The 14,950-nt window shown below is 41.3% G+C and overlaps 1 protein-coding gene across 1 annotated transcript in view; it reads left to right on the top strand.

Moving 5' to 3' along the window:
- The window catches only part of CACNA1E (calcium voltage-gated channel subunit alpha1 E), a 1,399,715-nt gene that overhangs the window by 1,078,260 nt on the left and 306,505 nt on the right, over nt 1–14,950 (top strand). The window contains exon 25 of the mRNA XM_085601759.1: nt 5,832–5,938. Within this exon, the coding sequence (XP_085457885.1) occupies nt 5,832–5,938 (107 nt within the window). The remainder of the gene's footprint in view (nt 1–5,831; nt 5,939–14,950) is intronic.

The following is a 14,950-nucleotide window of genomic DNA, read 5'->3' as shown; positions in this document are numbered from 1 at the left end:
TTACCGTAGTATGGACAGTTATTGACTTCATGGTCTGGCTCGAAGGTAGCGACTCCTGTAGTCACGTACTTTGAACAAAGCAAAGCTGTAGCATAATATTTCAATATGGGCTAAAAAAGGTTGTGCTTACGCCCATGGTGCTTGTGTAAACTAGAATTAGTGGCCCCTGGAAAGGAAGGAGGACCCTAAACTCATGGTAACCCCTGGACATTTTTTCATAACATCGGAAGATACACGTCCAAAGTAATGCCAGATGAGCACAAATTTGTGCTGTACCCAGATGACAGATAAAAGGAATTGTAGCACACGTCTTCTTGAGGGGGGTGCAATATAGCACCAAACATAACTCCTAGATGGCTAAGACGAGTATACACCAAAAAAACAGCAAGGTACTCACAGTAAGAGTAACAGAAACAGTAGTGCCCTCCTAACCATGAAATCATGGAATAGTTACTTAGTCTAGGAGAACCGCCAGCTAACAACCTACAGCACTTCCTTTGGCCAGCCGAACCAGTAAACTAGTAGAAGAATACTGTGGTATAAAACATGGCTTCTGCTACGCAGGAGGCATGCTCTGCCTCCTAATGCACATGCTCACAAGGGTCACCATGGTGTATCTTAGTGACGGAAATGCAGGAGGCTTGGAACGGAACAAGCTCAGATCAGGAACACAATGAATCACAGGCCGTGCATAAGTGTATGCGCTAAAAGTGTGGGAACTGTAGTGTTTTTTGAAGAGGTGGTCAAGTGGATATGCCGTTGTGAGATGGATGATGAATCCATATAGTTCTTGATTTTAATGAGAGAAAAGCACTGCAATTGGGTTCTGTGAAAAAAAGTTTGTAAATACCCGGAGAATTTGAAAAGTTGTAAAAACTGCCACGCAAACTAGGAAAATCCATGTAATCTTTCAATTGTTAATCTCCTGTTATACAAGGAGTAACTTTAGATCAGGTCCACCGAATACCTTGGATCGTGAATAAATTTGCATGTTAGAAGAAGGGAAAATAAAGTATTCGGAGGGTTGACAAACCCTTTAGTACTCCATTTGAATTGGAAAGAAATTAGAACCAAGTACCTATATTGAGTTGTAAATATCGGGAGACAGCAATATCTACTATATATATATATATATGTATATATATAATTTCAGGTAAGTAACATACTTGTTAAGAATATCATTGTTGTAAATATCGTTTTTGCTAATATAGCTGTAAAGAATATAGTTTTTTAATTAAACATGTTTTAGCTTATATAATAATGTTATGTTTGTACTGTTTGTATAATTGCTATTTATTTTTTAAATATAGTTTGTAATTTTAAGAGATATATATAATTTTTAATGTAATTGTTAATAGTAATTCATAGTATCGTAGCGGGTTGTTGGTTTTGTAGGGAGATAGGGTAGGAAGCTGATTAAGTCCTAATTAATTATTAATTTATTATTCATTTTTAAGTAAGTATGTAATTGACATTCATTATGTATAATATGTAATATTGATTTATTGTACTTATATTTTTGGTGCCGGTCGCTAGTTTGTAGGGTTAGTAGATGGTAACTTAATTAGGTAAAAATTAATTAGCAATTAATTTATAATTTTTTATTAATCATTTAACTGATTATTAATTATGTAAATTGTGTAATAATCATGTATATTAGTTCTACTTTAGGTGCAGGCTTCTGGGTTTGTAGGGGTATAGGGTAGTAGGTTGATTAAGTAATAATTATTTACCATTCGGTAATAATTTATTATTAATTATTTAATTGGTTATAAATCATGTACATTATGCTGCATTGATTTCTTTTAGTTATATTTTAGTTGGGGATTGCTAGGTTTGTAGGAGTATACGATTGGAAGTTAATTACATAATTAAAAAATAATTATTATTAATGTTTAACTACTTATTTAATTGATTAGTATTTATGTAAATTGTGTAATAATTATATATTTTATTTATATTTTAGGTGTGGGCTGCAGGGTTGTAGAGTTGTAGGGTTGGAAGTTAATTAACTAATAATTAATTACCAATTAACTATTAATTGTTCATTAATTATGTAATTGTTTATCCGTTATATAGATTTTGTTACACTTATTTATTTTCATTATATTTAAGGTGTGGGTTACTAGGTTTGTAGGGGTATAGAGTGGAAAGTTAATAATTAAGTAAGCATTATTTTTAAATTGAAAATTAATTATTACAATGTTTATGAATTTTGTAAATTGGATAATTGTTTATTTTTTTTAATTTGGTATATATTTTATTTTAAGTATTAATGTTCATATTTCAAGTTCTATATTTTTTCTCAATTAATAGGGTTATTCAAGTATGTAATTTGTTTGAAGTGAAGTAGTTTACCTACTGTAAGGGGAATAATAAATGTGACCCCTTGGAAGTCCAGTGCTTCCCTACTGTTGCACAGACTGGAGTGGGAATAAGAAATCTTACCCCTCCAAAGCCCAATTCTTTCCCTCGTGTTGCACAGACTGGAGTGGGACTAGTAAACCTTACCCTTCTGAAGACCAACTCTTTCCTTGATATTGCACAGACTTGAGTGGGAATAGTAAATGTAACCCCTCCGAAGTCCAACACTTTCCCTACTGTTCCTTAGAATGGAGTGTGAATAGTAAATCTTACCCTTCAAAGTCAAATGCTTTCCCTACTGTTGCACAGGCTGGAGTTGGAATAGTACGTTTCATCCCTCTGAAGTCTAACGCTTTACCTATTGTTGCACACATTGTAGTTGGAATGGTAAATCTTACCCCTCCAAAGTCCAACGCTTTTCCTACTGTTGCTTAGACTGGCGTGGGAATAGTAAATTTAACCTCTCCAGAATCCAGGGCTTTCCCTACTGTTGCTTAAACTGGAGTCTGTATAGTAAATTTAGTCCCTCGAAAGTCCAAAGCTTTCCCTGCTGTTGCACAGACTGGAATGGGAATAGTAAATCTTACCCCTCTGAAGTACAATGCTTTCCCTACAGCTGCACAGACTGGAGTGGGAATAGTAAATTTTACCCCTCTGAAGTTCAATGCTTTATCTACTGTTGCACAGTTTGGAGTGGTGATAATATAGTTAACCCCTCCGAAGTCCTATCATTTCTCTACTGTTGCATAAACTCGAGTAGTAATAGTTTATCTGTTGTTCCCAAATGCCAATACATTTCCTAATATGGTTAAATATACTTGGTAAAATATTTGGATATAATTTGGATTTTATTTTTGGGCAACTCCTTAAGATGGTGCCAAGCCGACTCTGCTCCATCTTCCTGGCTGAGACAAGCCTAGTGATTCAGGTGAACAAAGTGGCCTCTCGATAGATTGGTTTTTTTTTAGGCCCCAGGAACAGAACTATGGGGTTGAAAGACACTTTTAGAGGCCAGCTGGTTGCAGCACGTAAGTTATTTATAGTGGAAAGACTGTGATTCTTGGCAGCTGGTGCCAAAGGTGAACTTGGTTTTTAAGTTTGTCGTACAGTTAGATTATCTGTAGCCTAACACAACAGTAGTAAACATGTCTTTCAAGAGCATGTCGTCGTCATTTTTAGTCAAAATTGGGAAGGCGTGCTCCTTGTATATTGTGCCAACATACAATGACTGCACCTTTCTCGCCTCCTTTCCTTAGTTTGGTTGTGTTACGCAGAAGGGTGCCTGGTTTGGGGAGGATGCATTGATTGAGCCCCAGCCTCTGAAATGACAAACAAATCCAGCTTTTCTTCACAAGCGATCAGCTCCTGAAGGGTTCTGTTTGAATGTATACACTACTCCACAGCTGGTCCTTGCAACATGCAAAAAAATGGGCACCAGCTGCTGACGCATAGGATGGAAGTGTTAGAGATGATGATTGTGCTATTTTTTGTTTTGTTTTCTTGTAGTATTCAATAAAGCCGGGAGAGTTTAAAAAAAAAAAATTGGATTTTATAGTATTTGCTTTTATTTTTTTTTACATTTGTATAAATATTTTTGTAAATGTGTTACTTTGTTTTTGTTTAAATTTTTTCTGCTTGGTAATTTATTTAAGGTTTTTTAACTGAATTGTTAATATTTAGCTGTTCAGTGTAATATATATATATATATATATATATATATATGTACATATATATACAGGCACACACATATGTATTTGTGCTTATATATAGTATTAAAGATTAGTGAGATTCATTTTAATTTACATTATATTAATGATAGAATATATCAAATATTCAAGATGTACTACTTTAAACTATATATATATATATATATATATATATATTTACAAACAATATTTGTGTATGTTTATTAACAATAGTAGTGTGAATGAATGATAAAAACCTATTTTTGCACTAAACAATATTTTTGACAGAATATTTCTGTCACACAATATTGTTGATTCCGATATTACATTATTGATCCCATGGTCTTACCTTGTTATGTTGTTCCCGGGGATCTCATCGTTAGCTTGATTATTCCAATTTTTGCTCATATAGTAAGAGTGGTGTTGTATATCTAAATGGAGTGATGATAATCGATTCAGTTTCAACTGCACAGTGTTTCTTGGCCAGCTAGTGCTTCTGTTAGTTTAGTATTGTCCTTTTTTCACCTCATAGTGTTTCTGTGCTCATTGATTCTGATCCTTATCTTACGTGTGGTCATACATATGTAGAGGAAATTACACATAAATCACATTAATGAAGTCACAGTTAGTAAGTCTCTTCAATTGCTAGGGGGTCTCAAGGCCCAATGGTAACTCTGTGGTCTTCCTTGTGAAGCAACACAATCCATCTAATGAGGAGTCTGAAACTGACATTCTCAGGACATCATTACACATAGACAAAAATGCATAAAGTTGGATCCTGACTGCAACAAATTTTATGGTGCGTACATAACTATATGTTAATGTTGTTTAGCTGTGGGCACTGTTTTGTATGATTAGACTGCTGAGGTGAAGTCCTGAATAGAAATGTAATTGCCTAGCTTATTAGTCAACACAGGTGTTATCATTGGAGACTTTAGGAAGCTTGGGCTGAATCATTTCACAAGTGTCCCTAGTAAAGATTTTGCCTGAAAATCAGCAGTAAACAACAGCAATATGCTTTTAATGTGGAACATTTTCAACCATGTTTATTCTGATGAAGTGCAGAGGAGCAAGGGGAAGAAGGAGAAGCAGTAAATTCATCACAAGCAAAGAGCAACAAGGGAAAGCAGAAAGTGCCATGGAAAAATAAATAAAAACAAGAACTGATTTACACATTTAGTAATATTTGGCAGACCGGACACTGCAGCACATTTATTCCTAGAATTATAAAGGGGAAGCATACCTTCTGATGCAAACCTCTGCGTGAAAATTCTTGAGTTAAAATCACAACCAAGCTATGACCTTTATGTAACCAAAGAAATTTAAACCTTCAAGAGGTAAACTCTTGTGCCTAGACTGGAATCAGACTTCTTTCATTCATAAATTAAACCCCCAAAGAGGTAGAATGGATTGGAAATGAAATGGTTATATTCTAAGAAAGGTACTGTAAACGGGACATTAAGGGTCGAGTGACTTAAGTGTCCTTTGATTAAAACGTCCTATGGCTGGAACTTGAAGAGAGAACACATTTCCCATGAATATGGACGTGAATAGACACTAAACAGAGTAGATGCCTCCTCCGCGGACATCTAGTGGTTGATGAGTCCACGCTACTGGTAGATTCTCTCATTCCGAGAACAAAAAACTGAGTGCAACCCATCAAGAGGATAAACAATTCCTTGTGAACATAGTACTAGAATAGCTTGGCTATTGTAAGGCAATGTGCATAATTTGGAGAAGCGCCCTCTTTTAAGATAAATTCTTTCTGTCTCTCTCTAACAGATGATTGACCAAGGCCTGGTCCTGCATGAAGGGTCATATTTCCGTGACCTTTGGAACCTACTGGATTTCGTAGTGGTTGTTGGGGCTCTGATAGCCTTTGCTTTGGCGTAAGTAATCTTCATCTTCAGTCTCATTCACCTCACCTCATCCATTTATACAACTGACCTTCCTGCTTCATAATGGGTTCTTCACACCATGCCACTGTGGCCCAAAATCGGAATTAGCTCATTTCCTCTTTCTTATTCATTTCTTTGTTCAGCAGCTGGCTCCCTTTTCTATTTCAATTCCTGTTTATTTTTAACTGTCATATTGAGATCTGTCTCCTTATGTTTTTCTCCACCAACCTTTCTAGACTTTACTATTCAGATTGTTTTTATCACCTTATCATGTTTGGTACTGTCAAAAGTATTCCCAGTCCATCATTTCATTTCTGAGATGAAGTTCATTGCATATTTTATGAAATAGTGCTGATTCATTTGAACTCTTAGATATAGTTATTGGATGAGGTACAGGTAAGGTTCAGCACAACATAGTATTTCCAGAGTGGAATAGAAACAGCTGCCCTTGATTCCAAAGACACTGTAGCACACCTTCATTGTACATATGTTTTCTTTCATAAGCCATTTAACTAATCCTGTGCCTGCCCTCCATTCTTTTGTTTAATCACCATCTATTAATGTGTTTATCCATTTGCAGCTGTCTCTTCTCTGTATTCAATCACATATTCTCAGCCCTAGTTTCACACATATGTATTCTAGCAACTTACACTCATGCAGTTATTCATTTTCACTTCACCTTTGCACAGATCCAGTCTCCACCGGGTCACCCATCATTACTCCTCCGCTCATTTATTTTTTAATCATTAGGTCCCACATAGGTATAAAGAAAAATCCTCTGCTCACCTCTTCTCCCATCATTCATTGTCTCATTCATGCATTCTTCCATCATCCATTACTCTGTTTACTCCTGGATGTTCCTCTCAACTCATATGATTTTTCAGAGGAAACTATGCTTCATTTGTGTGTAACATTTCAATGCCCATAAGTATCACAATACCCATGAACAATGGGAACCACTCAACCAGACCAGGAGAGATGGAGATTCTTGCCATCTTTAGGATGTTGGTGGACCCAAAAGTAAGCTAGCTCATATTACTCCTATCTGAACTTTAGATCTACCACATGCAAATTGCATAAATCTCTGAAGTCAAAATCCCCCCAAAAACAAGGGAGGAAATGAGGCCCTGATGAACTTCTACACTGAAACAGCTTGAGAACTTTTTTGGTAAGATCTAAGAGATCACAAATGGTTGTATGTCACAATATTGTTGCGCACAGTTTCCTTATTTTGCCTGCCTGCTCATCTTCACTTTCTCGAAACTCTTCTTCTTTATTGTTTCCTGATTTCATCTCTAGCCTCTCTAGCAGTGCCTCTTTTTCATGGTTATTTTCCCCTTTTGATTTTCATTTGTTATTTTCTTTGTCTTCCCTCTATCATTTTCCTTCCACATTTGAATCCTTCAAAACCCTGTTTTTCTTTTTTAACAATTTGCACAGAACAAGCAATACACAGTTAGCAATTCCCCAATGTTGCATTGGCCTATAGATGAATAAATGCTGCATAGCAGGACCAAATAGTTGAAGACTAATAGTATTATAGAATTGTTCTATAATGTAGCAACAATAATTCATAAGGACTCGCAGCCCCAGCAAAATATCTAACTGCACGGCATGGCTCCAGATAATCCTTTACATATGTTCAGGGGCACAGGCACACCGATCCTAGAAACAGAGAATAGTGTACTGACCAAGGGAACTGGTCGCACACCGTTACTGTATCCTCATCCCTTTCATCTCCCAGAGTCCCAGTTCCTGCTTGTAAAAAATAAGCCTACGGGGGCCCATACATCTTTCGACCTAGACTTGGGTGGCATAAAGCCTACTATGCTTCTAGCTGCTCCTTGGAGTAGGACATGCTTTGCAGAGAATAAGCGACCCTGTGGAGAGGATCACAGCCCCAGTGTATCGCTACTCTACACTTTGCCAGTAGCATAGATAACACTAATAATTTAAGCTGTGGTGGCGAAAGCATTCATACAACCCAGCAATGTGATGTGTATTGACTGGGGGATTGTTTGGTCTACAATATTTTACAGCACTTTTAACACCTGTGTCCAAACGTGTATCGAAGGGCAGTGCCACTTAACATGGAGGCCATGCAGCATCTAGAGAAGCACGAGTCAAGCCAAAAGCCATTGCAATGTAAAGAAGCAGGTGTAGAGTATATTTTGTGAAGGAATTTGAAGCTTGTAAGGCATAGCTTATTCCTGGTGGGAGCGCCCCAGTGAGTGTGAGACAAAATTTCCATTCACCGTCCATCAGGGAGGTGCAGTGTCCACTGACCATTTATGTCTAATGTTGGCCTGCCACCCCGGGTTGCTATCTTGCATCTCCCTGTAGAGGCTGCACACCAATCGTTTCTGTCTTCTAATGGAGCTACTGTCGGTGGAGGGTCTTGGGACTGCTCATGAGCAGATTAACAAATTGCTCGTAACATAAAATACAGAAAGATGTCTAGGGGAGTGTGGATTCTTTGTGACTTTACTGTTTCTACAGTTATGAACGTGTTGTTTCGGTAAAGGTCCCCCAGAATTGTTAGATGTAGTTTGATTAATTGTTTGTGTACTTTGGAGTCACAGGTTGGTGGTATAGTTGGGTTGAATGCCAGTGGCATGCTGGGAGCATAAAGGGTCTCCAGCCCCGCCTTCCAGCGGAAGCCCTCCCATGCCCATCTCGAGCAGCAGACTCTGTCAATAACCCCGTTGAGGAAGCCAGGAAATGTGCAGGTGGCAAGAACTAGGGGACGTGGGCATAATAAATCCATCTCAATTGCCACGTGAGCTCTGTGAGGTACTGGGAAGCTTCAGAAATGGCTGAATTGTGCCTGTGCGCACAGTTAATATAGTTAGAAGGCAGGGCAGAAAAGCCCCTTGGTTGAACGGTTATGTTAAAATTCCCATCTCTGTCTAGGTTGCTTGCCCACCCACATCAGACAAGTCATGTTTGTCTTCAATCGCTGGAAGAAGGCTTTACTTAATAGGATAGGGATGTTGGTGAATAAATAAAACAGCTTTGGCAGGACAATCATTTTGTTCAGACCCACTCTACTTGCCAGGGACAGCAAAGGTTGGATCCAGCAGTCCACTTGGGCTTCAATAGGAGACATTGCAGCATAATCGTTTTCCTGTACGGTTACTTGTATGTCTCTGCTAACCCATATACTTTGGCACTTAATTGAGAGGACGTGCCAATAAAGTGGATAGTCCAAGATACAAGTGGTGGTAGTCTCTGTCAGATGAAAGATTTCTGATTTGGCCCAATTTTTCAATATTCCTGACAGTGTGAGAAAGTTAAGGAATTCTTGTATTAGTGGGTTCACTTTAACTTCTAGTTTTTTCATACATAAAACGTAATGTCATCTGCAAACCTAAACACTACATGCATCTCAACAAGAAACTGAGCACCCTCTCTGCATGGTGTTGTCTAAGTCGCACAGCACTGTTCCCATAGCTATCCCAGAGGACAGATGACAACAGCAATCCCTGCCATGTCCTCTCACATTCATCATCTGTTGCTACTCAATGCTATTATTTCTTATGAAGTCAAAGGTGCCCAGTAGAGGAGTTTTACCCACCTTTTGAATACATCAATAAACCCCAGCCTAGCCAGTAATGCAAATAATTATTTCCATTCAAGAAAGTTGAATGTTTTTGTTGCATCGAGACACTCAACTTGTCTCACTTCTTTCTTCTACTTTGTTCCAGGCTTTTATCCTTCAAATCTCTGATCCCTCATTTTCATTTATATCTTGATGTTTCCTTTACTTCTTCCCTCTTTCTTCCTCCTACTCTGTTCTTGTTCCCTGTTTTCTGAATGTCTCTTTCGTTCAGGAATGTCCAGAATGCTCTGTCACGAATCCCTATATAACCCTCTTGATTTGTTACCTAGATCTGTGCTTCTTTAATAGTTACTCTGTCCTACAAATTGTCTATTTAGAAACACCTCCAGGAGGCAAACTGGATCTAGGATATTTTGAGGCAATCGATCCTGCAAGTTCTAGGTAGCTGGGTTGGGCCCACAGCCACAGCTTTGCTGTATGACACAGCTCAAAGAGACTATGGAGATGGGGCTCTGATTGCGGGCATGTCTTGAAGTTTCAGACCGTCACAAAGTGAGATCATCATTGAGTGAAAAATCTTCTTGATGGAGAATGACTCTTTGAGTGCTGCTTAGAGTTTACTTGCTTCTTGGGCTCTGCTTTTAAAATTAAGGAATTCTCTTCCTTGGAGGAAGCTTTTCTAAGACATGTGATTTCCTTCGAGGCATTCAAGGTGCTGAATCTAGCAGCATAGTTTATTTAGGCCTAGAATACTGTGGTATCATCAGAAGAGAGCAAATGATACCCGCAGATTACCTTGATTCAGAGTCATATGCATGAGTGTTGAAGCTGCTCTCAACTTTGAAGATTCTGTTGACGTTATAGGTGTCCTCCATAGCGACAACAGCATAGTATGCTTCAAACTTGAAAGGGTTCTTAATGTCAAATAGGTCCTTGTTGTTGAATTTGAATATGTTGCCGATTGTCCCATCTAACAGGAAGGACCATGACCGTGTCCTTGCTTCTCTCTTTCTGGTTTAGCTTCATGTTGCTATGATAAAGGAATGCATGCTGTTTGGTTTGTGTAGTGTCTCCTGTATTTAGTTCTGACTGCTCGGGTCTTGGTCTTGCCTCATAAGCTCCCTAATATAGCTTGCCTGCTGAACATTCTGTGACTGCAGAATTACTCTTCCACCAAGTAAAAATGCAATCCAAAGACTGTCAGGGTCCTTTACATGTTTCTTTCTCATTCAAAAGAAATACTTTACAAAAAGAGAAGGCATGCTGTTTGTAGAAAGAAGCATTGAAATACAAAGTCACATGAAGAGCTCTGCAGTGAAAAAAAGAATGACACACCGAGATGTCATGTGTCAATAAGATCAAAACCTCTACATTTCCTTCTTATTAAAGGTTTGATAGGCCACAGCCCTGTTCTAAAAGATCAAGAAGAAAGAATCGAGGTCTCAGCTGACACTGCTCAGCAGTGGAGTTGCTGTCTACTTTAATGGTATTGTGCTCCTTTTCAGTTTCGTGTCCTGCGCCTTCTGGCTGGCTGAGCCATTTTCTTGCATTTCCTCTCCTGTTTGTCGTTGAAAAAGAACTAGAAGGGCCTGTTTTTTTTGTAATTCGTTTATATTAAAATTACAATTGGATTGTTTTATATGAATAAATCCACTTTAGTTAATGTTGCGTGCAGATAGTCACACAATCATTTTTTCTTTTTAAAAGTGCACCAGAGTACAGCACATCAGTGGAAGTAGGGCTTAGTCTTATCAGCAATGGCACAGGGGACTATCCATGGACCAAGGTTCATCCATGCACTCAATTCAGTCTCAGTATTTTGGTTGGGGAAGGAAGGAATTTCTGATAAATGTGGCCCCACAGAGCGGGTTACTCACACACCTGTCCAGGGTGGTAGGCGTGCACCATAATGACGAATAACCCAAGCTAAAAAATTGGTGATGTACCCGTTTTAGGACTTTCAGTTTGCCTTTATGTATACTGAGACGTGCATCCAAGGTCCACTTGTTTTTCCGCATTCCACCAAGTGGATAAAGGGTCGGCAACCAACTCTTCAACAATAGCAGCATTCTACAGAGCCATCGATTGCTAATGCACAGTAGGAAAGGGTTGCACTGCGTATGAGCTCTCCACAGTAACCAAAATAGTTAATCGATGGGCGACTGATCAAAGCCAGGGCTAGGACAATCCCGGTTATCCTTTTTAGTATATAATGTTGATTTTCAAAGTTCTTGTTTCTCTCCTGCATCTCTTTATACTATATTTTCTTATATCTCTCACATATATCTCTACTGCCATATCATTGTCTCACATACAACCTTTTCCATCCTGTATATCATTAATTCTTATGTAGTCTCCATTAAACCACCCACTTGTATCTGTTTCTTCGGATACACCTCTTTCTTTTATATCAGCTCTCCTGACTTCGCCCATCTCTCACCCATCTACCTTCCTCTCATCTTTTTTTCTTTTTCAGAACTTGCTCTTTCCTTATGTATTATCTTGTATTTCCTTCCTCTGTGCTTGTTTATTTGCTGCAATCGCTGGACTGCCAACAGGAATGTTCTAGGGTAAATAGATTACATTTTTATTCTTTGTTTTACTTGAAAATAACATTTTGAAAGTCTCTCTGCTATTCAGAGTTGTTTAACTGTATTAAAAATCCTTTCTCCATTACATGAACACATATGGGACTGCATGTAATTAAGTCTGTGCGTCTTTCTGTGAGTTTTAATGAGCTTGTGAACATGACATGCTAGGTGTTATATTGATAGAATCTAACTAATTGGTAACTTTAATGAGTCAGATGCTACACAATTGTAATCCTGCACTGTCAAATTCTGACAGAAGACACGATTCTTTACCATACTTCACTAATAGTCATGAACATTGAATGTCCATGATTCCAAGAATCTTTGAAATGGAAACTTATCTTTTTGTATGCTTTTTTTAAAAAAAAATATTTTTATTAAATTTGTCCGTCAGCACATCAAAACCAACAACATATAATAGACTCAACCCTCAATGTACATGCCAGGAGAAATCCGTACTACCCACGCTTCCTCCCTACAGCCCCAACCCTCCACCCTCTCTACCCCCACCACCCCCTGCCAGTGTGCCCGCGCCAACCCCTCCACTTCTGCTGGGAGGGACCCGGGGTCTGAGAAATCCGAGCCCAAGGCAATCAAAAGAGCACGTCCACTGTTCTCAAGAGACCGGAGACCCCCCCCCCCCCCGCCACCCATCCAGACCCCAGCCGCCAACCACGACTATTCGGCAGTTTCCAATACATTGTGCAAACGCTGAGTCCTCCACAGGTGTACCTAAGTGGCCCTATTCAGTGAGGTCTCCCCAGGCGTCTCAGAGGGCCCCACCCCGGGTTCCACACTCCTATCCCTGTCCACAGGATTCCTATCCTCCTCATTCAACTCCTCCAAGGATCTAAGCCCTTCCACCAGAGCTCCCCACACCCGTGCCGCCTCCAGCGCTTTATCATTAGACGCGCGTCTGGCCAACTGCAGGCGCAGCGTCCCTTCGCTTCCCGCCCAGGACAAGAAGCTCGCCTTCCATCTCCGAAAGCTCGGCCCAGATCTAGCCTTCCAATGCATAGTGAGCTCCCTCTTCGCCATTATCAATCCTAGATCGTAAAACTTGCTTGTAATTTTGGTATTGGGGGTGTGCGGAAACCACAACAACAGGCAAGTCCCCATCTCCGCCTCCAGCTCTCGCTCCGTCACTTGATTCAGACACGCCACCACATCCGCCCAATAAGAGCCCAGTTCCACACAAGACCAAAACATATGACCAAAATCAGCACCTTCCACTCTGCAACGAGGACACGGCGATTGGGAGCCTCCGAAGTACTGCAGGATTTTGACCGGAGTTAAGTAAGCCCTGTGTAGAGTATAAAATTGGACCAGTTGGAATCTGGCATTGCGCGTGCCCTTCCAGGCCCGCCGCACTAGCTGCGCCCACGTCGTCTCAGGAATGGGCTTACCCAGATCCCCTTCCCATTTACCCCTCAGGGCATCCATAGGCGACAACTTCTCTGTAGACAGCCGCCTGTATAGACAAGTGATAGCCTTGAACGTACCCGCCGCCATAGTGACATACTGACACCCCAAAGAAACCGGGGGCTCCGAAAGTCCCATCTTCCACTCTTTCTGGATCGCCGTCACCAAGGCGGTGTGCAGAAGATAATCCCCCCTCGGTAAATCATACGCCCCTTGCAATTCCTGGAATGGCAACAATACGCCATCCCTGTATAAATCCCCAAGCATGTGGACCCCCCGCTCTTCCCAACCAGCCAACGCCGACCAATCCCCGCCATGAGGGAGGGCCGTACACATGCCCAGTGGAATCTCCGGGGCATACGGGGCCACGAAGCCTGCTCGCTTCTGACTCCGAATCCAGCACAAGCGGAGTGTACGCTCCTCGAGGGTAAGCTTACCCAGCCGGAGGCTCTGCCGAAGCACAATAAATGACAGCACAGGCCGCGGAATGACCCTACCCCGCGGCACTCTGGGCCCCGAAACTCACGCGCCACGGCCTGCGTCAGCCACTGCAGCTGCGCCGCCAGATAGTACCATTCGAAGTCTGGGACCGCCAATCCCCCCTCCTCCCTCTGCCTCATCAGAGTGGACAGGGCCACCCGCCGCCTCCCAGTTCCCTATATAAATCCTGTCAGCAAAGTCCGAAGCGTCTTAAAAAAGGTGATCAGGATCCAAACCGGTAGAGTACGGAAAAAGTATAGTAATCTCGGCAGCGCTATCATCTTCAGCAGCGCGACCCGCCCAGCCACCGAAAGACGGACGCCCAGGTACGGCAAGCAGGTAGGCTCCCACCTCAAGTCTGTGAGCTCCAAAGGCAGCCGAGCTCCAGGAGACAGAGGAAACAGGCAAGTCTTAGCCCAATTCACCTGCAACCCCGACAATCGACCAAACTCCCTAAGTAGGGTTCTGGCGCCCCGCAGAGAGCCCCCCGCGTCGGCCAGATACAGCAAGAGGTCATCCGCATATAGCGATATGTGATGTAGCTCTTCTCGCAGCCGGACGCCCCCGCCGTAACACTGCCCCTGTTGGGCATGAGCCGCCAGGGGTTCAATTGCCAGCGCGAATAACAGCGGGGACAATGAACAGCCCTGACGAGTGCCCCTCGTCACCTGGCAGGCCGCCGAAATAGTGCGCCCCGTTCAAACCCTAGCTGTGGCGGAGCTATATAACAGTCTGGTCCACCGCACGAAGTTATCGCCCAGTCCGAACTCCTTCAGCACCCGGAACAGATACGGCCACTCCACACTATCGAATGCTTTTCAATGTCCACTGATAGCACTACTGCCTCCGGCATATCCTCCTTGTCTTCCCCCATTATCCGCACCAACCGCCGGATGCACGTCGCAGTATTCCTAGTGGGGACGAACCCCGACTGGTCCGGATGCACCA

The sequence above is a fragment of the Triturus cristatus genome, chromosome 4_2, assembly GCF_964204655.1.
Source record: "Triturus cristatus chromosome 4_2, aTriCri1.1, whole genome shotgun sequence".
Taxonomy (NCBI): domain Eukaryota; kingdom Metazoa; phylum Chordata; class Amphibia; order Caudata; family Salamandridae; genus Triturus; species Triturus cristatus.
Note: the sequence above shows the minus strand (reverse complement) of the source record. Positions and strands in the feature narration are given on the sequence as shown.